Source organism: Synchiropus splendidus, chromosome 13 (assembly GCF_027744825.2).
Source record: "Synchiropus splendidus isolate RoL2022-P1 chromosome 13, RoL_Sspl_1.0, whole genome shotgun sequence".
NCBI classification, from domain to species: Eukaryota; Metazoa; Chordata; class Actinopteri; order Syngnathiformes; family Callionymidae; genus Synchiropus; species Synchiropus splendidus.
In genome coordinates this window covers 2,395,685-2,422,494 of record NC_071346.1, presented here as the reverse complement: position 1 = coordinate 2,422,494, position 26,810 = coordinate 2,395,685, and the positions used below count along the sequence as shown (strand labels likewise).

The 26,810-nt window shown below is 43.7% G+C and overlaps 1 protein-coding gene and 1 non-coding gene across 2 annotated transcripts in view; both read left to right on the top strand.

Moving 5' to 3' along the window:
- Nucleotides 1-1,006: 1,006 nt before the first annotated feature.
- On the top strand, nucleotides 1,007-1,078 carry trnae-cuc (transfer RNA glutamic acid (anticodon CUC)). Its single transcript has one exon. It is a non-coding gene; the product is annotated as a tRNA-Glu (tRNA).
- Nucleotides 1,079-2,494: 1,416 nt separating this feature from the next.
- insra (insulin receptor a) overlaps nucleotides 2,495-26,810 on the top strand; it is a 44,298-nt gene continuing 19,982 nt past the window's right edge. The window contains exons 1-2 of the mRNA XM_053884437.1: nucleotides 2,495-3,517; nucleotides 15,107-15,655. Coding sequence (XP_053740412.1) covers nucleotides 3,442-3,517; nucleotides 15,107-15,655 — 625 coding nt within the window. The 5' untranslated portion in view covers nucleotides 2,495-3,441. The remainder of the gene's footprint in view (nucleotides 3,518-15,106; nucleotides 15,656-26,810) is intronic.

Below are 26,810 nucleotides of genomic sequence, written 5' to 3'. Positions count from 1 at the left end.
CATCACTGAGAACCTCAAATGGGAGCCAGCCATCAGGTCCCTCATCAGGAAGGTCCAGCAGAGAATGTTCCTCTTGAGGCAGCTACGGAAACTGTGACTGCCGATGAAGTTGTTGGTGGACTTCTACACGGCCATCATCCAGTCCATCCTCACCTCCTCTATCACCGTCTGGTACAACAGCGCCACCTCCAGGGACAAAAGCAGACTGCAGCGCATCGTACGTTCTGCTGAGAAGGTGATGGTTGTAGCCTGCCACCTCTTCAGGACCTGTATGGCTCCAGGACCCAGAGACGTGCAGGTGGGATCAGAGCCGACCCTACTCACCCTGGACATGGACTGTTTGTTCCTCTTCCCTCTGGCAGGAGGCTACGGTCCATCCAGACCAGAACCTCCCGTCACAGGAACAGCTTCTTCCCCTCGGCCTCGGTCAGACTGTTGAATTCGTGAACAGCCTTTTTTATTTTATTTTATTTTATTTTTTCTGTCAGCACTTTATTCCAAAGCACTTTCCTAGTTGGTGGGCTCCCTACTGACCATGGCAATACATTTGATTCTGATTCTGATTCTCAGGATCAATTTCACAACTTCTCTCATCAAAGCCGCGTTTGTGATCCCAGCAGCAGCGGCGTGTTTTCCACCTGGCTGAGGTTCAACTCCACACCGGTTCCCAGTCAAGCTGTCAGTGATGATTCCGGTGAGGCGGGAAGGGAAGCAACACACGGAGTTCCTGGGAAGCAGACGCTGTTTACGCAGCGATGAGGGTCGCTCTGTTCCTCAGACTCGGAGGGAAACAAGTCTCGCCACGGTCCTGAAAACACGGTCTCGTCTTCGGTTCGGTTTCTCAGAGAGACACGCGGTGCATCATGGAGCGGTGCTCTGGCTGAGCTGCTCTCGGGACCGGGCCTCACCGATCGGGGAATTCAACAAAAATATTACTTTAGAAATGGTGACTGAAAATCTGTCATATAATCATATAATGCTTTATTTCGTTACGATGCGCAAGAGCTCCCTGGTGGTCTAGTGGTTAGGATTCGGCGCTCTCACCGCCGCGGCCCGGGTTCGATTCCCGGTCAGGGAACTTCCTTTTCTTAAATTTATTTTTATTCTTTTCATTATAGTAGACAGTGTTTTTAATTGGGTGCATTTTACATGTTATTATATTAACGTTAATATTCAATGCCAATTCAACACCATGACTAACTACATTAAACATCCACTACATTAAAACATGGATGATGCCACTCTTTTTTATTATTTTCCTCATATTAATAGTTAAGAAAAAAGCATTCACATGAGAAAAAGGCTATTTTCTAAGGAATTTATCAAGAGACTGGAGATGGGGAGTCACCTGTAGAATGAAGGTTCTCAGGAAAAATATTCTAAAATATATATTAGTCTGAAAAACTGGGAGGAAAAGCATTAGAATGGAAAACAGAATAAAGAAATCGCAAAATATAACATCACTTAAATTACTCTGAAAAACAGAAATAAACCCCACAAAAATATAATAAACCAACAAAAAAATATATCTTTCAATTTTTTTTTAAGTGAATGCAACACATTTCCATCACATGTGGCATAGAAATCACTCCCTGTTCTTTCTTTATTTTGCCCTCTACTAGTCTCAATGTTTGATCACAGTCCACCCAACACGTAACAAGGTTTAATGCTCAGCTAAAAAGTGAATTAAATCAAAGAAGACATAGAAATAAATCCATCTTCACTCCAGTGAATCTGGCGTAAGCTGGTGCAAGCACAGCTTTAGCCCCAACTCCTCCCATTGTGACTATTTTCGTCGCGATAATCTCCATTGTTGTGATCATCTCGGCGCAATCGTCATCTATTGTTGTTACTTCCATCGTAACTTGTTGTTGCTCTTGGCTCAGGGGAGCTATTGAGGCGTCTCTGCACACATGGCCTGAACGGTATTCACATGTTCTGAGGCAAACACAAGGCTTGGGGGCCAAATGTGGCCCTCAGGGGCTTGAATCGGTGAGTCATGTCAAGTGCACCACCAGATTACAGCGCTTCATCTACAGTAATCTGCACAGTTGACCTAATAAAAAAAGGTTGATGGAAGATTCAAGGAATAAAACTTTTACTCAATATGAGTTGCCAAATATATATTTTATTTCAAGCCTCTCGAATGTGATGAAATTCATGGACAATGTTTATGAATTATTTAAATTACTGTCATATATTATAGGATTATTTCCTTAATACATTTAAATAATTCTAATAAGTTATTTTCTTTACTTTAGTTTAAAACGCTCAAACAAACCGACAATATACAACAATATAATTTACTTCAATTGACATAGAAAAAGGTCTTACGGGTAAATAAAGCGGACCTTGTGCTTTTCCCGCCTAGAAACTGAATCAATAAGAAGCGATATTAAACTGCAAAGCGCCATCGAGTTTCTGCAGGAAGAAACTGGATTACTCGTGAAAAGCGCGTTACCAGTTGGATCACTTTGTTGACTAATCCAATAAGCTCCAGTCCGTATTTCCCCTCAAGCCCATCTGGCTCGCTGGCAGGGTTTGTTTACTGGCGGAGCGACTGGGAAGACGGGGATCCACCAGAGCCTGGGAGACAATCTACCTCTGTCTGGGCGAGAAGACAAGGACAAGCAGCTCGGCTTCTGTGTGGCCCACGTTGTTTGGAGTCCGGTCCAAAGCGTCGCTTCGGTGCTGCCTGCCTGCCTGCGCGGAACGTGAACGCACCATGGGACCGTTGGTTTTGTGTTTGCCAAACACGAAGCAGCGCCGCTGAGCGTGTCAGTCCCTGCTGCTCGAGCGAGGACCTGGCTGGAGTCTCTCCCGGGGACCGAGGTCTCTGCAGCACCAGCACTCGGGCATGTTTCGAGGACTTTTACCGGATTTTTGAGGCGCAAACCTTGCGCCACGCATGCTTCGACTCGGCTACCGACCACTCCAAAACTCTCCGGCGTTACATGTCGTCGCACAAGGGTCAGCGCTGCGGCTTTTTTAAGCGAGTCCGAGCTGCCAGGGCGCCGTGGCTGAGCGTGTTTTGAAGCAGCGCAAACTTCACTTGTGGCCTGGGAGCACCGAGGCTTGACAGCTAGCTTTAGCTTAGCTTCTCCCAGGACGACAAATCTGCTTTACCGCTCCTTCCACTGGCGCACGTGAACGCCGGAGCGGTCACGTTGGCTTTCCGGTGATTTTTTTTTAAACGTTTATCAGCGCAAGGGAGTCGTGGTTTGGTGCTCTTCCGAGCTCGAGTGGCTAACTTTAGCAGGAGCAGCTTTAGCTTGTGTTGGACCGAACACGCTGGACTCGTTCCTCCGCCCATCTTCCGGGAATGTACGTTATTTATTCTTGTTTACCTGTCGGCGCACGCCGCCAAACCCAAACAATTTCCTGAAGGTTTTCGCAGCAAGTCCAAGTGCTCTCCCGACCAGCGGCACGCCAGGGTCCGTGATGTGGCTCCGCACTTGGGGGCTTGTTGTGGCCGCAGCCTGCTTCATGACGAGCTGTCATCGGGCCAACGGAGAAAGTAGGTGCCTCTTTCTTTTTCAACTCACATTTCAATGCTCTGATCTGACTGCACCACTCCAACGTCTCTCTGCAAAACTTTGTGTCAACCCTATCTCTCAATGTGCATTTAAAAACCGTCCTCAACTTGACTTAATTTCATTCAAAATACGGAAGAAATCAACCCCAGTCTACACGTGAATATCAGTTTTATATTGGCGATAACTGAATATAATTCATTATCGGATATTTTGTTAGTCATTTATGTACGTCCACATAAGGGTAAATGTCAGTATCCCCCCCAACCAAAAACAAAAAAGATCAACCTGCTCCCTCTGCCAAACAACATTCCCTGTTTTGTCAATGATGTCGATTTGATAAAAATAAATAAAAGTATAAAAAATTTAATTCAAAATACGGGAGAAATTACTTCGTTCAACCCCAGTCTACACATGATCGCAAAATCTGTTTTATATTTGCAATAACTGAATAAAAATAAGTAATTATCGGATATTTTCTTAGTCATTTATGTACGTCCACATAAGAGTAAATGTCAGTATCCCCCCCAACCAAAAACAAAAAAGATCAACCTGCTCCCTCTGCCAAACAACATTCCCTGTTTTGTCAATGATGTCGATTTGATAAAAAGCAGCCACAGTAGTTGTAGACTGACGCTGCGTGTAAGGGACAAAGGTTAACACTTATCGTCTGTTTGAGTCTGCCGGAACTGTAAACACATTTTTTCTCCCTTTTTTTGTTTGAAGTCTGAGAATTTTTCCAACTTTAATTGCTTGTTTATTGTGCAAAGCCTTGGCGTGTTGCTGTGGTCAGTGAAAGAATGCAACAATAAGCCGTCTTTATCCCAACTACTTCTCTTTTATAGCCCCCGAGAGGCTCGGCTGATAAGAGCGAATGGCTGCATTTGCAATAACACATGACATTTTCACAGGTCCTTAACACAACACTGACTGTTTTACGGTGTTTTGATCAGTTGAGCAAATGGTTCAAATACTTCATCTATCTAAAGTCAGTTTTTTTTCGTCTCATGACAAAGTTACCTGTCTGTATGCAAATATTGTGGCGGCAGTTCTGTGACTCTAGATAGTGTTTTGAGATGTCTTTAATCTTAAAATGTCAGAACAGCTCAAGAAAACTCACTTTAAAATAATGTTGTGTGTGTTACTGGTGACGGTTATGGCTGTTTTGATCGTCGGCTGACAGGCTTTTAGCGAAGGTTTGGAGACAGGCCGTCACAATGTCCGTCAATTTTGATTTTTTTTCCCCTGTGTCAGCTATTGTTATTGATACCAAAGAAGCAAAAAATAAAAACACCAATATACTCAACAGATTTAAAGGCTTTCAGCAAGTTTTGTAAACTTAACTTTTCATGTAAACACTTCGACGATGGTACAATACTGGCAATAATGATTGGAAGTTTAAGGCGTCAAATTTGTCATGTTCTTCAGTGTAGATGCCCCGCTCGCTTTAACCATTGACAATATTGACGGTTGTTGTTTTGAAACTTTACAAGTCAATTGTTCGAAATGCTGTTTGAAAAGTATGTTTCCTCTCATTTTAGTCAACTTAAAGTCTATGTTGTGAAATGTTCTGGGTCCTTTAGCGTCAGCTAGCTCGCCTCTTACTGCGTACGCGCGGAATAAAGAGCGACGACTTGTCGACAGACTTGGATTTTGAAACAGGGCATCCAAAGCCGCGCCCCTAGCACATTCCCCTTCTGACACGCCAAGTCCTCGTCTGAAAATAAAAAGAAGCTGTAAACATACTTGTAAAAAATACTTTTTTTCAAAACAGACATCTGAGTCAAATAAACATTAACAGAGATGAACTCAGTAGCTGTTGCCACAGTAACACTTTCAAACGCAGGAGTCTTCTGGGCACCTGTTGTGCTTGGCTGAATTAAAATCAAAACACATATTTTTAGATTGATTCTTTCCCTTAATACAAGCCAAGTGTCTACGGTTTTGTTTATCTTCTTTAATATATTTATGCAAGACAAGCTTACAGTTGTGTCAGCTGTGTATCTGTGATGGTTTTCTAAACTTTCACACCTTGAAACATTCATTCATTCATTCCAACAAAGTATGAATGAATGCATTAAAAAAATACATTTGAGTTGTTGAGGCAAAGCAAAAATAATGGAATTGTGAATCTCAATACTGTTCTCAAAAAAAGTGAAAACTGTAACTATGAAACCTTTCTCTTTTCGATGTGTCGAGACGTATTAAAATCATGCTTCTTAGAGTTGACAAAACCATGACACGCACTTTGAGTCTGTGGACACCTTTACTGTTTTGTCATATAAATTGGTTCAGTTTTAGCTCAGAATTTAATGACTACTTTTCATGCTTTGCTGCGATAACTGTCAAGTTCGACTTGTTTATTAATTTGTGTCAGAGCTTGATCTGAGCTCTATGTTTTGTGGGTAGAAAAGTAGCGACAGAGATTTTATTGTTCTGCAGACAGATTAACAGCTCCTCTGTCTTTCCTGCACTCAGATTAGCCCCAGGTTGCTGTAAATGTCGACTTTTTATGGCGTTTTCTAGAACATATTGGAGCCTTCCGTCGGTCGGATTCTGTGGGTGAACCCAACGATGTCATCAAACCAGTTTAAGCGAGAATTTGAAGACGTAAATCAAAAGCAAGTTGTGTAATTGCGCTGCAGTGCCTTACCCCCTCCCGCTCCTCTCAGACACGAGTGAACCACAGAGGGGAAGAGTGGAACTTGGGCCTCACACTGGCCGATTTCATAAGCTGGTCTGGTCAGGAAATCTTCAGAGTGACTTGTTGGTTGCTGCCGAGCTCAGCTTGATGGAAAAATTCCCTTAATAAAGAAAGATTATATTTGGTAGCGGTGTGAACGTGCGGCGGTTAAAAGTTTCTGGATTATCTTCTTCAGTTGCGTCAGACGTGTCACGCTGCCTCGTGTGTTGCGCTGACATTTTGACACGAGTCCTGGGCCAACAAATATCAATATGAGTGACAAACCCTCATAAAACCTCTGCTCTAGTTTTCCTGTACTTGTATAAACACTGAGTTGTTTATTCGCAGATGTTGGGTCATTCATTTGTTTGTCAACACCATAGCTCTTTAAGTTGTGAATGGATTTTCCTGAAAATTTCAGGGTTGTTTGGAATTGGGGTAACCTGGAAGTGCTGGGATTCTGGTGGGGTCCTCTCCTGTCCTGTGGATTCAGGAAGGAGTTGAAGGTTTCCCCATTCATTTCAATCATTGGAGTGTTTGGTACAGTTGTTGAAGGTTTGAGTACTTTACTCAGTGTGGGTGCGCAGGGTAAGACGCTGTGACGTGGAACTCGCTTTTGGCTCAGTTGACGCCATCAATTCAGAAGTGAGGAGGTCTCATAAATTGTGTTGTAAATGCATGATTGACAGTTCGGCTGGACGTATTGATGGTTGCTCAATGATTCGTCGGCAGCTTCTGTCACGCGCCTCGAACAGCAGGTTGCAATGTGTTCAGTGTCTCTCGGGTCACAGCGGGGCTTGAAGGCAGCACTTTTGATTCATGTCTTTCGGAAAGGTCCAGCTATCCCCCCCCGCCTCCTTCTCTCCTGAAGCAGTCAAACAATACTCACTAACTGCCACTACTGTCTTACGTACGGGAGTCATGAGTGTTTTCGACGTGGACACAAAGGAGTGATTTTTCCACTTGTCATACACAACAATGGCCGACTAATCCTGGTTGACAGGTTCACGTTTATAAACTGCGTCGTGCCCGTTCCCTCCCTCCCCCCATGACCACACAGACACCTGACAAGGAAGCTCTTGATGCCAGGTCCTTGACACCACGATCCTATTCAGATGAAATGAGCTTGTTGTTGTGAAGGTAATGATTACCTCACCACCTACGCTTTATTGTTGGGCAGGAATCCGGACGTGAAACTTCTTGTCAAGCGAAACGCCTTCCACCTTAAGATGAATTCCGACTTTATTGATGGAACTTTTCGACCTCCTTTACCTCCATGACTTTCCTCCTTCTCTCTGAATTTGCTATCACCAAACCTCGCGTGCGTCCACCTACTCCCACCTGTCCTCCTCATGTCTTCCTTTATGTTCTGTATTTTCTTATTAATGTGCTGCGTCTGTGATTCTCTGACCAAGCAGCTGGCGCTTTGATAAGCTTCTGTAGTCCTGTCTGTGCTGACTAGACGTTTATGGACAGTACAAGCTGACACACTTCAGACACTTCCTAGCATGCCGTCTAGCTTTTCCTGAGACAAAACAGTTTTTTACCGTCCTGTTCCACGACAAAGGGAAAAGATGTTGTTTTTGACGGATGAGTGATTGAGTTTTATAGCCCTCCTCAGAGTGGATTACATCACACGACAGTTGGAAAACGGTGACCGTGTATCTTGGTGACCTCGGCATCTTGGGGCTCTGCAGTTAGTAGGAAAACAGCCAAACAGTGAAACCTTGAAAGGGGAAGTGTCGCAATCGCCCAATGTTTGTGTTCCTCCACACTTACTGGGGCCTCGGTTCACTCCAGGGCCACTTGATAATAAACTAGCCACCTTTAACTGGCTAGCGCAGGTAGCAACATGATATACACAGTCAAAAAACTGTCCTCATCGCGTAGCGCTGGGCTAAGTGATTCAATTTCTGTATACTGTGACTACTTTGAAAAAAACAAGGCATAAATAAAAATGGAGCCTCAATATTATGGGAGAACTTTAAAAATATGGGGGGGACAAAATAGAAAAAAAATCTATCTTACGCATGTAAAAAAAAAAAAAATCCCCATTTCTTGACACGCAAATGTTCTGTTTATGCCGAAAGCATGGCTTGGGAAAAGTACATAATTGAGGCCTTATACTGTATATGAATGCTAATAGCTGGGAGGAAGTACAAACACAAAGACAGTAAAGGAGAGAAACGGTGAAAACGATTTCAGATTCAGTCCTGAAACAAAGATTGGAATTAAAATGCTCATGAAGATGACATTTTTATTAAGTTTTATAGTTTCATATGGAGGCCCCATAAATACAGGCTAAGATGGCTCCACTAGTAACATGAAGAAGAAAGAGTGGTCATAAAGGGTGATATGGAGGGTTGTTTTGCCCTTTTGCTGTCACTAAATATGTCTCTCTCGTCCAGACGGTGCTGGCCACTGGAAACCATAGAGATCTATAGTTTGTTTGTTACCGTGAGCAAATGTCTGGCTGGTGCCTGTGGCAGCCAGATTTATTATCAGAACATCTCATCCCACACTTTGTATGTACAGTTGCTAGGTATAATGTGGTCTTGTTTGCAGCTTGTCAAAATGGCATTAGCAAGGTCATCGGCTGTCGACAAGCATTCTCATCTGACGGACTTCAGAAATGGTTTTCTTTTGCTGGCAGGTTTATGTTAAGGGCCTTAAGGCGATCTGGTACTTGATCAGAAGAATGCTCTTGTCACGCCGCAGTGTCATTTGTGCACCGTTCTGGACCCTCTTTCAGCGGCAGCCCTGCAGAGTTGGATTCTTTCCTAACTTAATTATTCATGGAGTTAATTCATAAAGTGCTGGCACCTGAGATTTTCATCACTGCTTGTCAATTTTCCTAATGGTCCTCGTGCTGGAAAGGGTTTGAGATTCGACACGGTCAAATTGATGACTCAAGTGTGCAGGGTTTCCGCTATGTGACGTAGCAGTCATTGTGAAATGAAAGCAACCGTTCTTTCAGAAATATGATTTTTTTTTTTTTTATTTAGAGATGTCACCGACGTAAATTATATTCCACGAATAAGGGCTACAGTGACTAGTGGACGATAATCACCTACTAAATTAGTCTCTATTTGTCGACTAGTCCTGACCGAGTCTTGTGCACAAGACTCGGTCAGGACGGGCAGAAATGGCTGAGGCTACATGACCCTAAAACGGTGAACATATTGGAGCTGTACCTTCCACACCAAACTTTATGCAATTAAAATCAAACAATAAAGTTTGAACACTATACAAGTGTTTATGTTTGAGTGGATGAATTGTTTACTATAAAGTCTATATCTGTGCGCAGATGTAGGGACCATAATAAGATCTATATATTGGCTGTGTTCCATTTCTCACCCTGACACTGGGCTCTGCACGTCACGTGTCAATGTGGTGTGTCCCAGTCCTCCTCACTGGCTGTTCACCACTTGAAATGATACCTTCAAACCCAGGGAGCTCAGGAGCTGACTTGAAACCAGGTGGGAATATGATGTGTGGATAGATGTCCAGGAGACCAAAGGACTTCATTTAAAAACAATGTTGGACAACAGGGACATTTTAGTAGCCAGGACTACTCTTCCGTTTTCTCTGGTATCACATTAGCGACCCGAATGGTCGACAGTGTCCCACAACATGAACAATACAACATGGATGTTCAACAGTTAGCGTTAGCATCCTCATACCTCTAGCACATCTATCACTGGTTCACCAAACCAAGTGAGATGATCAGCGCCGATGCAAGAGGTTGCAGAAACGTTGGAGCTGTCATTTCCAAAACGTCTCCAACACTGGATATGCAGGAAACGTAACACAACACGGCAGCCAATGACACGCTGTCTTTACGCGTGACATCACAAGTCTTAAGTGTTGTCCCAATTCTTAGGGAAGTCAATCACTTCACTTGGTCGTGGGAGGGCACTTCATGGTGGAGGGCACTTCATAGTGGAGGGCGCTGAGAACCAAGTGCTAGTGTTAGGGGGAGACATGGGACACAGCCATTGTCTTGTCTGCCATCTCAACTTCCTGTCCAGTTGTGCTTTATTTCCCCGGAGTGTGGCGAGTTGCAGTGAGGTGTTGATCGTGAAAATGCGGCATGAAAGTGAATTCTTAAACATCAGTTTCACTAAAGTAGCTGTGTTAGTGTTATGTTTGGAGGGCTGCGCCACTGTGCCACAAATACCTGGCAGAAACCCTGATTTGAGTGCAAATAATGTACCATTTGTGATTGTGCATCCACTGACTCAAGTGTTGATAATGTTTATTGTTGTCAGTTCGTGGTCTAGATCCACAGACTGGTGAATAAGGAAAGGGAGTTCAGGTGAGAGACGGTCTCCCAGTGTCAGCAAGGTGCCAGTATTAATGCAGGTCTGTGTGATGTGATGATATCGGATGGGGAGGTAAATCTTTTCACAATCCGCTTGGCAGAGCTCGCTGAGTCACAAAAATATATCATTTTTTTGTCACTCTTTTGTGACTCTAATGTCTTAGATCAAGAAGGTCTGTCTTTACCAGCACCCGGAACAAATTATAATCCCTGCACTGTCTAAACATCATTCTCTCACCACCTTCTGCTTGAGAGGCACATTGATTCAATCCCACGCTTAACGGAACAAAAGGAACCCAAAGATCTATTTAACTAAAGGTTAAACCTGATACCACCTGCAGGAAGAAGGTGTGAGCGGATCTGCTATGAGAGTAAAGTGAGGATTAAGTCTTACAAAAGCCTCATCAATATGCAGCGAGGATTGTTGTCGCTGTCCGTCACAAGGTGAATAGAAAATTGCTGGATGGCACGATGTCAAAACAAAAAAAGGTTTCGCTTCTCTTTTGCTCTGTTTGATAGAATGATGGCTAACGTCAGTGTAGGTACTGATATTGGGGACAAGAAAAACCTGTTCTGGGTGGAGGTGACACTGTGGTGAACAGATTCTTGGGGGAGCGACTGTACTGCAGTATTTTGTGATAAAATTTCTCTTCTCATATTTTATTGACACGGTAGTGGCTTTAATATATCAAGATAGATAGAAAAAAAGTGTCTGTGGCATCCACTCCTCCACCTTCAGTGATCTAGATCGTCCTCCTTGGTCACTCCTCCCTCTTCATGTTTTCATTTACATCCTCGGCTTCTTTTTTCTGAGATATTAATGCAATAAATTCCCAGCGAAATTGCTAGTGGGGTTTGGGTTCTTCAGTCTTCTTGGTGCGCGGGTGTCGGAGGTGAGAACAGCGGTGGAGATGGCGGCCGGTCAATGAGAGCCTGGCTCTCTAATGACTAATTGATGATTCCAGGCACCACAGGCTGTGTTTTCAGTTTCGTCTGGCTCCGGCAAGGTTGTGCATGAAGCTCTATCCTGTAACCTTTGTTTCTTTCTGCTTCCTCATATTAGGATGCAGCCATGCACCTGTTTTGCTGCGATTCGGCTGCTGCACCAAGACTGTATTTTACAGTGTGTTTGTCTTCTACCACTGCCAAAGTTTTGTTCCTACTCTAAATGGTAACACATGGAGTGGTGGACAAGGCCATTGCTTGCTCTGCTCCGACTCTCGACGTGACACACCAGGCCCACCATGTTCTAGTTTCCCAATGAGAGCCACTATCAGGGCTGCTGGTGTGTATTAGATTCTCCATTGGGAATGTGCTTCTAAAAATACTGGCCCAGCTGTAAGTGTACACTGATAGAATCGTGGACTCATCGCCCCCGATCATTCTTCGTTTCTGGGGTTACTCTGCGCTTCGCTATTGAATTATAGATGCATTTTCCTTTGCTAAGAGGAAGGACATCATTGTTGGGAGGAATTTAAAAAGCAAAAATCATCTGTCACATTATTCTTCACAGTCAGGTGGTTTTTTTTTTAGTGGCCTTAATCTTTATAATTTAAAGAAATGCTTCTTAAGGGCTGGTTGTTGCAGTTAACATAGAAGACCAGAGACTTCCAGGTGAAACGTACCAAAACAAGCTAGACAACAGAAAAACAGAAGACGTCTCACGTTAAACCGCCTGTGAAAGACACTTATCTTTAAAACACAGCACAAAAAGGGACTTTTTGTCGGTCAAACAGGATACTTTATTCTGCACTCACAGTAAAAATGGTGGAATTATAGCAGCAGCCTGCTTGTTTCTTGTTTTGTTAGTAACGAAAGTTAAATAATTGGTATATTATCAGAGTAGTCAGTTAAAAACAGGGTGCTCACATGACGGATCTGGACTTTGATCCTGGATATTAGTCTGTAGATGTGGGTTTGGGCCTGTACTTTTCTGACTGTAGGTGTCAGAAGAATGGTGTGATATTTCGCCACAGCAACTCTGCATCATGTTGGCGGACGTACAAAAACAACTGGCTGAAATGTTTTGTTTTCGCTCGCATTAGCAAGTGTTTTCTGGGTTTTCTTATGGAGCACATAAAGCATGGCGTGGTGAGGGGGGAATGGGACTTCAGGTTTTCCGGGTTCCCCCCTAGTTGTGTCTGGGTCGTGCCGCTAGTTTGTCCTTCAACCAATGACTCAAGTGTGCAGGGTTTCCGCTATGTGACGTAGCAGTCATTGTGAAATGAAAGCAACCGTTCTTTCAGAAATATGATTTTTTTTTTTTTTATTTAGAGATGTCACCGACGTAAATTATATTCCACGAATAAGGGCTACAGTGACTAGTGGACGATAATCACCTACTAAATTAGTCTCTATTTGTCGACTAGTCCTGTTGAAAGACACGACAAACACCTTCGCTGGTGTTTGTCGTGTCTTTCAACATGGTTGTTCTAATTATGAAAGTAGATCATTTGTCATTTGTTTGCCGTCGGCCTTGTGCCTTGATGTGCGACTGTGAGCGAGTTGTATAACAGAAGTGTAAAATGAGCCGCGGCCATAAAGAGGCGAACACCTCGCGGTTTCACCTTTTCTCCACGTGGATGACCAGCTGACCTATAGCCTGAATCCGTCGTGGACGGGTGGGCAAACAGACATTACTGCTCAGCTGATAACGGAGCTGCTGAAGTGTAAAGCCGGCGCCTGGGATGTCCTGTTCTGCCACTGTAACGGAACAAATCTTAATATCAAACAATTGACAACAGGAGTAGAAGGCAGTTTATTTTCGTGTAACACTGACGGTTTTAATCATTTATTTATTTAGAGAGACAAAATGAGTTCAATTGTGACTCTATTTTGTTTCCCTGGTCTGATTTGTGGGGTGGATTAGCTGTGCACAGACCCCTTTATTACAGATAGAGGGCAGAGGTTTTGGAGTGTTGGTGGAACAAATAAGTAGTTTTAAACCACACTTTGGTCCCTGAAATTATGTGATGTCCTCTCACCGTCTCTGGACTCGGTGATATATGGATGCGTGACAACTTGATGCTCATCAGTGTCCTTCCTACTTCATAAAATGCATTATATAGTGCCTGCGTGAAACTGTCAATGTTTTAACACCAAACTGTGTCGGTGTGTAAACTGACAAAACCACAAACGGGTTAAATACAAGGCCGTTTGTGCCTCTGTTCCCGACACACACGTATATATTTTAAAGGCATTAGGTCATGTTTTTATGGGCTTCAGTTTCAGGAGCAACCCCACAAATCAAGCAGGCATAACCAAGGATGAGCGCAGCTTCTATCTGATGACAGCTGGCCATATTTGACGGTGGCACCCCGCCAGAAATGTGGTTGCTAAACAAAATGTCAGCGAAGTTGGTCTGGACCTCATCAGAGCCACATTTTTTTTTTTTTTTTACTGTGAAATTTCCTTCTAATTACCCACTGATCTATTTTCTCTTCTGTTTCTTGAAACCCCGTCGGGCCTCACCAACCTTGTTTTTCCAGTTCATACAGTGGCAGACTCCACAAGTGACGGTTGCTCAGGTTGTGATCCATCAATAGCTGCCAATGATGTGTGACGTGGGAACTGTGGTGTTCAGGAGTAGATGTGTTTTATGTACAGGTTTCTGCCAGGATTTCTTTGGGGGGGGAACAAGCCAATGGAGAAGCAACCTGACAAAGACACAAGGAAGCAGAGGGGGGAGTTTTGACATTTATTCAATTACAGACAAAATAACGCAAGTTAAATCTCGCGCCAATCTGCAGCCGTCCACACTGGTTCCATCTCCTCATACGGTGCAGCCGGATGCTCGACTTAGATTCAGCGAACAATGGACGCATTCCTAATTTAGTTATTATATTTATTTTAGGATTTTCCCCTTGAATGACTGTGCACATAAAACCACCATAATCATGTCCTCTTCCGTGATGCACTGTTCTCCACTTGTTTCAATGTTTCCACTTCATTTTAATACGTCTGATCCTCATAATGCAATATTTTTTTTCTTTTCAAATATTTTTCCACTGCAGAAATGGATTGGTCAAAACGGTGGGGTGTCGGATTGTGACACAGTTTTAGATACTGCGTCTGACTGTGCCTTCTCGCAACCAACTGAGAGCAACCTTGTTGTTGCGTCACAAACTTTGTTCTATCAGTTTTATTTTGGGGGGAGTGAGAAGGAGCCTTGCCATAATTAGCAGAAAGTATGAGCGTTTTTAGTTGCTACAAGGAGAAATCATGACGCTGTTGGTGAACTATTGAAGTTTATTTTCCAGGGAGCGGTTGTTGGCATTTGCATCGTTGCTCGTAAACTCTCTCAAAATGTTCGAATATTCAAATAAAACTACATTTAAATTGAAGCTTCAAGTTAAAGCAAATTAACATATAGAATTAATGGCGCTTCCCTGAAGGCAAATATGTACCGTCATAAGTTTGAACTAAGAATTGAATGTATAATTGGAAGTATTGCTTGTGAATAAATGCTGTCAAACAATTCAGAGGTTCAAGGGTACAGGATTATATGGAGTGTAAAAAAGAAAAGCTTGATCATGATTTGATCGATTCTTCTCTTTTCTCCTGCAGTTTGTCCGAGCAAGGACATCCGAAACGATGTGACCCACCTGAAGAGTCTTGAGAACTGCACTGTAATCGAAGGCCATCTGAAGATCTTGCTCATGTTTAAGACCAAGCCCGAGGATTTCCGGAACTTAAGTTTCCCCAAGCTGATGGTGGTCACTGACTACCTCCTGCTGTTTCGAGTGTACGGTTTGGAGAGCCTCAGCGACCTTTTCCCCAACCTCACGGTCATCAGAGGCAACAACCTGTTCTTCAACTACGCTCTGGTGGTGTTTGAGATGCTCCAGTTGCGAGAGCTCGGCCTCCACAGCTTGATGAACATCACCCGAGGGGCAGTGCGGATCGAGAAGAACACGGACCTTTGCTACCTGTCCACTCTGGATTGGTCCAAGATCCTTGACTCCGTGGAGGACAACTACATCGTGGCCAACAAGAACGACAGGGAGTGCGGAAACGTGTGCCCGGGAACTGCCGTCGGCAAGATCGAGTGTCACGCCACCACAATCAACGGACAGTTCAGTGAGCGGTGCTGGACGCAGAAGGAGTGTCAACGAAGTAAGCAACCTTTTCATTCCCTCTTCTGCTGACAGAAGTCGCTTTGTGGGGGTGCAAAAATCCAGCCCCAGAAATGGCTATTTTCACTTCTTCTGTTTGCATCCAAATGTCTTCAACATTTTCCTTTTAATGTGAGCTTTTTTTCCCATGTCTTCATTTGTTCTTTGCTTTATTTAAATGCACAATTTAAGAGCTTTTGTTAAGACGATTTACATTTCTGCGCGGCAATAGTACCTCCTTGTGTGGTTCCTCGCCGAGACTTTCCATCAACACATCATTTCCATTCCACTCTGCCTTTTCTACACGTCTAACCAGTCTAGCATTTGCAGAATTCACCTCTGCATTTGGACCAAATAGAAGCCCATGAGGGCTGCTGTTTGAAACAAAAATAATTCTCTGTTCAGGTCGGAATGGATGACGGAACTAAGAAGTCATTGTGCCAAATGTCGGTTGTGTTCCTTTTTTTAGTGTTGAAATGTCAGGGCCAAGTCATGTGCTCAGGTCTGGTAACGTTAGCCAAGTTCTTTGTCAGGGCTGCTGGAAGTGTGCTCTAATGTGGCGCAACACCTCACCAGTTAGACTGTTTACTCTCGCAAGACGGATGATGTCGCCGCTGGTGTTGTTGATCGACACGTTTCAGCACTCCAGACCTCCTGCTTCAGGTCCTCGTGTGCGCCGTCATTACTCAACTTTTCTGTTTGCAGAAGCAATTTAAAGCCGAGAATGAGATGCTATCGTGTTCCTCATTCCTGGTGGTGCTTAAGTTGTTTGTGGTTTTCCAGTAATGACTTTCTTCTTCACAAACTTTCTTCGGTAATCACGAAATGAAGTCATTCAAGAAATAATGCTTTCATTAAAGGCAACATTAGGAGAGTGCGCTGAATGTGGAGTTGGGATTCTACTGTAGTTTTTTCATTGTTGCTTGATTGTTTTTGTTGAAATGTGTTGATAAAGGATGTTAAAGTGATGGTCAGGGGTCCCACGGAGCAGCAGCTGTGAGGCCCAGACCAGAAGTACATAAAAAAACCAAAAAAAAACTGGGTGAGACATTTTAAAAATAGTTCCAACTGTAAATACTACTTGCATGAATCATACAAACCAGAGTTTGGTCAAGTTGGTTTTTAAAATCCGAACCATCCCACTCAGGAACTCTGCTATGATCTTTAGGTTCTTAAATATAGGAGTAGAAGTACACTTTTCTCTTCAACCGGCCAGTGTATGTGTGGCCCAGGGGCCACATTAGGCCCCTTAAGAGTTCATTTTTGGCCCCCCACAAGTTCAATGACGAATAGAAATGTTGGTTGAACTGAGAGTGCTTTTGTTTGTGTGTCTCTGTACATGTGCATCCTTGTATAGCTGTACTTTCGTGCACCTTTTGCTGGTACCGACAGGTTTAACCCTCAATTTGAGGATTAAAACTTCAAAACAACTGTTGCATTATAATGAATTTAAGTTTTGTTCAGAGTCCTGGTTGAGGTCAGCTACTTGTTTTGGATGGTTAGGTTTTGCGGGAGAGGCTGAGGAAAGACGTCCCCACAAAACATGAAAATGTAACGTGTCTGTGTGCGTTTTCAAATAATCTATTTTTCTAAAAACAATCTTCTCTTCTCTTGTCTTTTTTTATGTTTTATTTAAGCCTTTAGTATGATGTTTTTCTTGAGTTTATGTCAGAATACATGAGTTAAAGAATATTATTTGGCAATTCTAGCTCGTATTACTCTTTAAAAAGTCAGTCAGGGGAAGGTTGTTTTCATGGTTTGTAAACTCATCTGCATCAGCAGCCTCCATAGTTCAATTGATGTCTTCCCCTGATCTTGAGTCATATGCTCCATATTCACACAGTCATTCTCCGAGGTGTGGGTGAATGCAAAATAGATGAGTATTGATTAACTTTTAGCAGTTGATAGCGACGACAACGACACCTTTGCCTGACTGTATATGATTTGAATGGAAGCGCTGGTAATGTCGGAGCTCCGTTCTCACATTAACCCAACCACTATCAAATTCCCAACTGATTATCCTGACGTTCCAAACCCCAGGCGGCCTGTTAAAGAGCGAGATGATGAAGTTGATTCATGAGGTGGAAGTGTTTTCTCACCAGCAAAGACTTCCTAATTGTGTGCCTGCTAACCATGAATAAAGACCAGCGACTCGCAGGCAGCCTCTAATCTCCAGTCATGGGCCGGTGCTGCGCTCGGGCAGGGCCTGTGGTCCTGTGGTCGGGGACCTGTGGTTTTTTTGCAGACTTTCTCTGAAACATGAAAAGACGCAGCTGGAGCAGCGGGACAAAGCACCAGTCCGGCTGTTTCTTCTGCTCACATCTGATCTTTTATTGTGTCAGGATGCTTTTTATTTCACTGTAAACGTCTTCGACTTGGTCATTCGACACCATCCCTTACCAAAAGCAGAGCTTCTTTACATTTCAAGTGCGTACGAAGACGAGGCAGCGGAGCAATAGTAGGTCACTTTTAGTTACAAAACAAAGAGCAGACCACAAGGCTTCTTTGGCTTCAGTCCCATGTTTGGAGTGGAAACCAATTTCCTTTTCTTCTCTCAATAACAAGGGTAATTTAGTTCCTACCAGAGAAGCCACTGCTAATTTCTTCCCTCCTTTCCACTGGATTGGATGCATCCTGTTGGCCCAGTGACTGAAACAGACTGGCTGTTATCATCACAAATAAACCTTGATGATTTCGCCAAGAACACTTTTCCAGACAGTACACCCGGGTCGTCGTTCCTGACTTGTAGCACGTCGTCGTCTGTAAACCTGGTGAATAAGCGGGAATTGAATGCAGGAGCTTTACAATTAATCACTTAACTGGGACAGAATTAAATCTCTTGAGCCTTTAAATAATTGACCGGAAGCTGTTTGAACCTTTATCTGTCCTTCTGAATGAAAATGATAATAAAATTAAACGTAGGTTTTCAAACATGAATGTTGCATCATAAGCTACTGTTCAGAGCTTCTCTTGAACATGTCCTCAGTCCTCAGTCAGCACCGGTACACGAGGCCAAAGACTCTTCTCGGCTGGTTTTCAATTTTGTTTTTAAGAGACGTCCTCTGAATGTGGGACGTCAAAAGGTTTAGTGGTGCAGTGTATTGATGCTCTGTAGAAAAAAAGTTATTTCTGGTTCTTCAATTAACTTTGAAGTGTTGTGATGTTTTGTGGATGAATGGAATGAAATACAATTTTTCAATTTGTTTTCTGAAAAAGGATTGAGATGTTCAAAAATGTTAAATCTGTCATAACCAATGTTAGGTAATTATTAATCCTTATAGTGTCATAATTCACATTTATTCTGCTCAGGAATGGGAACTAAGAATTACTACAAACTGTTTTTCAACTATAAACAAGGAAGTGGTGTGTTTATTGGTGGTTAATATGTTCCCTAATCTAAAAGTTAGTTTAAAATGCACGTCTTTGTGTGTGATTGTTATGCCTTTGCTGTGTATGGCCCCAGTCCGCTCACAGCTGTGTTTTTTCCCTCTAAAGACGGTAACAGCGAGCGTGTTGCCTCATAAATGTAACACATTATAAAGTGTGATCTATTATCTGCCCGCTGCTAAATGTCACGCTGCCCTCGCTCACATTTATGGTGCGTTATAGGAAGCTGACACAGATCTATTGAGCTTCCTTGAGCGGCCGAAGCCTTGCAGCACGTGAGCTTGTGTTGGCTGTCAAGATAACCATTTCTTTCCTGCAGCCTGTCACAACATGAGTTGTGCAGGGAATGTTATCAGAGGCGGGTCAGGTGACTACCCCGGCGTTGGACCTTCCGTTCTTTATGCGGATGTTAGAATTTTCCCCTTGCCTGACACCACGCGTATCTGTGCACCTATCACATGCTAGTGTGAGTGTGCATGTTCGTGTGTGAGACCAGCACCAGACAGGCGCTGTAAATCACTCTGGAGCACCGCCGTCCAGAGTGTGCTGACGGAGTGGCCCACTATTGTTTAGTCTTGCTGCTAGGAAACAGCAGCGTAACACTGTGCTGTAATCGTGGCTATGAACTCATCAGTCATTCGCTTGGGTGCTATCAGAACGGAAAAGCAAGGTCACCGGTTGTCACGGGCTTGAGAAGGCATGGAGGGTTCGGGGCCAATTGGGTCCCGCTACACCGGTGACCTCGGTTTGCGTCACAGCCGCAGCTCCCGCATGCACCGGCCGCTGCTGGCCTTGAAGTCGACCTTCATCAGTTGCAGTTGTGGAAGTACGCAGTGATTTTCCCGATTGTTTCCTGTCTTTGTCAGTTTGTTTTTAGAAGTTCTGAGTGAATGCTTGCGTCTGGGGCAGCGTTTCTGCGCACCTCCATGTGACCAAAATACCGACTGGAGGTCAAATGGGCAGCAGGGAGGACAAACATAGCTGCTAGTTAAAGTTGCCTATGAGGGGAAATGGAAGGCTACAGTAACAACCTCTTATTATTTTGGAATGGAAGTGAACCCTGCCGCGATAACGGCATGAGGAAACGTCAGCTGGCAGTAAATCATCCTCACGTTTTCTTCTTTTTTTCTTTACGTTACTGTCCTTGTTGAAGGGCTGAGCAGCACTAGTCTGAGCTTCAACAGTCTGAGGTGGACCATATAGCTTTTACATACCGTACAAAACGTCTTCCAGAGTCCCACCATTCTTCACATGACACGAGTCATTCCTTCTGTTTTTGACATTCTTCCATTCATGCCGTCTTTTCTGCAATATTAAGTTCACTTCTTCTGTCCAGCTGACCTTCACGGGGATGGAAGGGAAACAAAGGTAGCTGAACTCCACAGTTTTTGTGACATGCTGTCCCCGCTCAAGTTAAACAACCAGTGAAATGATAGGGCCCTAAACCCAAACGCTGGAGCGGTTCACACGATATTCCAAAATACCTTTGCTGTTTTTCACCCACACAAATTTCGTATGACCAATTCTGTTTCAGGATGTGAGCCAATGTTTCCAAGGATACAGATGTTTTGTATTGAAAATTGCTTTTAAAAAGTTGATATGAAAACGCCCCCATGCGAAACTGCACTGACATCATCTGAAGGTGGCTGCCCAGACACGCAAACTGCGTACTACACTCTACTTATTATACATGCACTTAAACGCATAGTATTGGCCAATTTATACACATCTCAACTAGCATTTTACAGTAATGTAAGTGAATTGACGGATGAAGTGGGAATGGCGGCACCTCAAAAGTTAACAAGACAATATTGTCTGGATGCTCTTGACTAGCAAAGTTCAAAGGTCATTTTTACTTATTTACACTTCCCAGACGAAGAAACATGGTGATGCATTATTTATCCAGTCATCAAAATAATGTTTGCTTTTTACTTTAATGATGTAAATAAAACTCGTGTCCACCATTGTGTACGATTACAGAGAACTGTAAATAGGCCACTTGGGGATGTGGAGTTGAAGATATAAAGGGTTGACCTTTGAACTTCACTCGGTGACATTACCATCGCTACTTCATTTTTTACTGATTGTCTTTTTTATTTTTTGTTCTAACTTGCAACAGCATCCAAAATGTAAAACAGAATGTTCTTAAAGGGCCAAATTGACTCATTCACTCAGTTTTGTTTTATTCAGTCGTATTCATATTGTGTTGGTCTGTGGTGCTCTTGTCATCACGTGTAGTTCCATCATTACTGGCCTGGAATGACTATGACTTACCCTTGAATGAAGTTCTTTTCTCCTCTGAGTTATGTACTCCTAACCCTCTCTCATCACGTGTTTGTTCGCAAACAGGCTATATGCAAATCACAGAGTTAACAGTGTAGTCAAATCATTGTCAAATATTATGGTTCTGGTGCCCACAAAAAAGTACAGCTCGAATAATACGACTTGCATAATGAAGGGTTTTGAGGTGGTCTTTGAGGCAAAGGAATGTTTTTAACTCTCATTCTTCCCACCTACCACGCAAGCTTTAGTCCTTGGTCTGCCTCGTGGTGTCCTGCCTAATTGGACTTGAAAACCTCCCCAGAGTAGCAACTGCCGTACCTGCAGGCCGCCTGAATCACCTCATCTGACACCGTCTACACAATTACTGAGCTTCTGTGGTCACGTGGGTGACCTGGTTTTCCATTTCATATTAATTTTGGTTTATCAAAACGTCGTGGACTCACCTAAGGTCACATTGTTTACCTCCTGCTGTGGATTTCATGATGTTCCCGCTCGTGTGTTTGAGCTATAATCCCCTCACTGAGTTATCCGTCTGGTTTGTACGCTGCCTCTGCACCATGCGCCTGGAAAGCCTCCAGAGAAAGGCAAGCAGGTGGTAAATTCAAAGAAGCAACAATTTGACTTGTGTGGATTATAGGGAGCGGCGTCCCAGACACTTTCAGCCTCTCGTCTTGGCTGCAGTTTAAGTCGGAACAACTCTTGAAAGGCAAACAGAAAGCTGCCGACGTACGGTTCAAACACACCAAATGGAAGAGTCTGAAATTTTATCTCAGCCCATTTGTGATCAGATACAGACAACAGGATGCGAACAATCCGTAAAAGACGTGCTTCTTGTACTTCTTTAGTTTGCTCCCTTCACAGTCCAGTATGCAGAAGGCTATTCTACTCGCCTAAATCGCCCCCACCCCATTCAGCACACCATGAGTCCTTTTCTTTGAGCTGACTTAACTGCTCTGGCACTCAGGCTCATGGAGCTGCACCCGGCGAACCCACGCCGTTCAGCTACTGGAGCCTTTCCCATGGAATCCCAGACATTTCAGGCATTTGTTAAAGCTTGGCCGACAGGCGTTTCTTCACCGCCGTACATCCTCAGAGTCACCATAGCTTCTCATGCTGTTCAACTGCTGGTTTAAAACCAATCGGCTGAAAACTCTTCGCTTTATCCCTCCTTATGACTCTGGCTATTTTTTTTTGTTATTGGTGTATTCTGTCATTTTGGCATGGAAGGACTTGGTGTACGTGTGTCGGGGGAGGGTTTGGTGTGTCGTGATACTGGCAGCAAAAAAGGTTGCAGCCTTGATATTCAAGCTGTAAATTCTAAGGAGTGAAAACTTTTCTTTCTTTGAATCAAGGACATGCGTGCACCAAGACACGTGGGATCCGTCACTGCAGCCGGGCGGAAGGAAAGGAGAAAATGTATTGCTGGAAAGAGTTGAAAAAGTGTACTGTAGGCGGTGCCCTTTGAATTCATCAAGTCAGTCTGAACTCTCTTGTACCTATGTGGCACTGCCAACAAACTTTCTTTGGTTTTTATGTCCGTTTTGGAGGTAGTGCTTAAATTTGACGTTGAAAATATGTCCTGTTGGAGATGAGAAGTCAAGAAACTTTGGGTCGGCTGGCGTGTGAAACCAGCGGCGCCTTCAGTCATCAGTCTGTTGTGGGGATGAAAGAGCTCACATCATTTGTTGATGTCCGTTCTTCATCTAATTCTCCATTTATTTAGTCTGAACAGTGTTTTTCAATGTCCCTCCTTTCTTGTGTGCATGATTGGAATGAGTGGAATCCAGTTAAGCAAAATACCTCATCATTTTGTATCGCTCATGTGATTTCCACGTATTAGGAATGTTGGCTTGCCTTGATTTCTTAATGGTCTCCCAGTAAAAACATGGACTGAGAGGGACGCGATCACGTTTTTGGTTTCTTTTGGCCTGTAGATTGATTGCTGAGCCGAAGAATGTGACTCCTGCCAGTGCCTCTGGCTTCCTCAAGCTATTTTACCTGGATTATTTAGGTAGCCTTGTCCTTGCTAAGAAATTTTCATTTTGTCTCCGGTGGTCAGGCCAGTGTGTTCCAGTGCGTTTTAGTTGTGGGTTTCAGTAGGAAACATCTCAAGATTTTAGATTTTAGCAAACCATCAGTTAATATTTAAGTTGACGTTAAACTGAATTGTTTGTGTCACTGTTTGCCATGCAAGTGCTTATTAATAGTAATGAGTGACTCTTTTCAACAGCAGTGATGTGTCCTCACAAGACCTTCTGAATGTTTTGAAGAGCCTGTTAACGTCTGTCGCTCACTAATGCATTTTCTTCCATTAGAGTTTGATGGAGTTAAGCTTATCATTGGAAGTGACGTGGAGGGTCAAGATGAAAGATGATGTGTGACTGGAGAGGTTTATGTTGGGTCGTTTTGGACATGTGGAGAGGACCAGAGGAGGAGGAAGACAGGCGACGGTGGCAGCCGTCATTCCGAGTCTACAGTCACATGAGGATTCAGAATTCTCTGAGAGAATTAAAAGTGACTTGACTGCGCTTATTTTAAACGTCTTAACTTATTGGAGGAAATTTTGTTGTTGTTTCCGACTGAACAGGTAACACTGCCGCCGGTGTTATTTAAGTCAGAATAAATCTCACGCGGGCATTTAATGCCACGCCAGGTTGTCAAATTTGTCCTGAGGAGGTATTATTTGAGAGCACCGCCGAACTGTGGAAGGAAATGAGGAGGATTCAAAGCCACGAGGTGCGTCATCTGCTTGTCAAGCAGACGCTATAATTGCCCATCAATGAGAGTTGAATGTTCATCATTTCTATTCCAGTCACGGACAAACTGGATATCCTGCCTTCAGCTGGTGGCTGGCGTGCGGCGCTGAGCGTAACACATAGTGTTTTTTCATGTTGTTTGTGTGTTTTTGTTCCATTAGTGCAGGATGGGGGCCGGCTAATGAAATTGTTTACCGTCGTCTGAGCCGAGACCCGCGGCTCCTGAATTGGACGACCAGTTGTTACCGGGGAAATTCAGACCCAGAGGTCTTTCTCGTTATCTTTCAGGTCACGTTTATGTAGCACTTGACGCGTTGGATTGGTTCATAAAGGGATGAATATGACCAAAGAGTTTTTCCAGCTCCACACACACTCGACCACCAGTGGGCCCCACATAAGCTGAGCATACGCCTGCTTATTTGGAAGACCTCCATTGGATAAAATGCAAATGGGATCATTTATTTATCTTTTTTTTTTTTAATTTCTGTTGTCTGAAACCCGACACATGCAGCCGCCTTGTTTAGTTCTCTGCTCGTGCAGATGGTGTTGCTCTGATGCAACGGCTATATTTAGCGTTGCTTCATTCTTTCAATTCACCCTCGATCATCCCTCTTCCTTGCATGCGCTCAAGCTTGTGAGCGTGGACCCCGAATGGCAGTCCGTGGTCAGATAAGCTATGTAATCTGTGCAGCGTGTACTGGGCCTCCGGGCCTCCCACCAGTGGGACACGTCTGGAAAACCTCCAACGGGAAATGCCTGGGAGGCATCCTTATTAGGGGCCTGGACCACCTCGGCTGACTCCTCTTAGACGAAGAGTTGTGTTCACTGCCGATGAAAATGGTTTTGTTCTCTTAAACAAAACCATTGTTTGGGGGGGGGAGGAGTGGAACAGCACCATAGTAAGTTTACACGTTGAATATAGGTGGTGATAAAACCTTAGCAATTGAACAATGACCCCTCCTGCAAAGATTTGTGAAGCTATGACGCCCCTTCATGTGAGCAAGTCAATATTGTGTTTCAGCAAGTATGAAGATCCCTACCAAAGTTCCAACAGTGTTCTATCCATTATTTTTTGGGGGGGATTTTAGAAAAGATACACTTTCCACTAGAAACTAAATACTATCCATGTCACAGCTCTGGAATTTAAATCACTGCGCTGTGCACTGCCACGCACCGTTTTGGCATCTTCCTCCCTCAATGTGATCTCAACTTGAAAATGAGGCTGTTGTGTTATTGCTGCCAAATAAAAAGGAACACCGCAAAGTATGTTGTTGCAGCGTCACTGGTTTTTAAAGAGGTAGAAAGGATTACGCTCCTGCGAGTTTCCATTCAGTAAGGACCACGTGATGGGGTTTAGCCGACTGATATTGGGATTCGCACTTTGATGCTTCTTTGTGGAAGTTTGCCGTCGCTGTTGGCAGCCTTTCTTGACCACCCACCCACAAACTGGCATCACGCTGACGGGGTTCATTCTCCCTGCTCACGCAGGACCAGTGGTTGCGCTGGTTTGTTGTTGTTTTCCGTTTCAGGCTTCAGGGATTGACCGTGTCATTGTGTAGTCCTGCGCCCCTCATCCAAGCGGAACCTCTGCTAATGAGATAAAGAGCTTCTGCGACACTATTTCCCGTGCTTTATGTGATCCTGCTGCACTTTGCACAAACCTCTTGTCAAGAGATCGAACGGTCCCTGAACACTGTGTCAGTGAAAAGTAAGGATTTCAGAGAAGCGAGGGAAGCGCACACGTTTGCTCCTTGTTAGTGGAAGGGGCTTAACAAAAGCACACAGACGCTGCTCTTACCAACATATGCCTGCATGCTGCAAGCGAATCGAGTCTCTGGAACGATTCTTCCAAGAGAATGATATGAACCGGTACAATGTTGCCAACCACCCCGGTGTTTTTAGTTTTCTGTTGACATCTTAGAGTTTGAGAGATCAATTTTCTTCTTTCATGTGGAATGCGTCAAGAGGTCGTGAAAAGTCAGTGAATATGTAACGTGGTAGACTTGATCTGTGAGTGTCAGTAGGATGTTTATGTTTGGTCGACTCTGATCCAAACCTTGTTTTAGAACTGCTACCAGTGATAGTTTCCTTGATTTAAATGAGTAACATATGGGTGAGTTTTAGGGTCAATCCAGACATAAAAGCCCACATGATCCCTTTGCAAAATAAGGCATGTATCGGATGAATAATTACATTTATCCTGAGACCAAACCTAAGTAAACTACCAGAAAATATTTTAAATTCACTGCCTGGCAGTGATAGATTTCCCTTGTCCCACCCTCTGATGAAAACAGAACGATTATAATGCATTGAAATGTCCTTTCATTGGCATGATTTTATTCTTGGACATAGTTCAGCAGGATGTTTTAGCTTGTTAGTTCATATAAACTATCTGTCTCCCGCAACATAGAGCGTACAAGAAGAAGCTAGTGACACATAGTGTCACATGACACAGAAGCGGTCAAGCTTTGTCCACTAGAACTGGCTCCGATCTAAGAGCCTTAAATCCCACCTATACTGTATGTTCTCATTTGAAGGTCAGCAGAACTGAGTCACCTATATCACATTTATTTAAAGCTTTTTCTCTGAAGAAAACAAAACTGTCGAGCCCTAGAGCCAAAGAAAACCAAAGCTGAGTCTTGTAATGATCGGATCCCAGGCAAGTCTGGAAAGATTTGCATGCTTGACAGGAACAATGGCTGTGTCCCCAAACGCTCTCTCTGGCGTCCT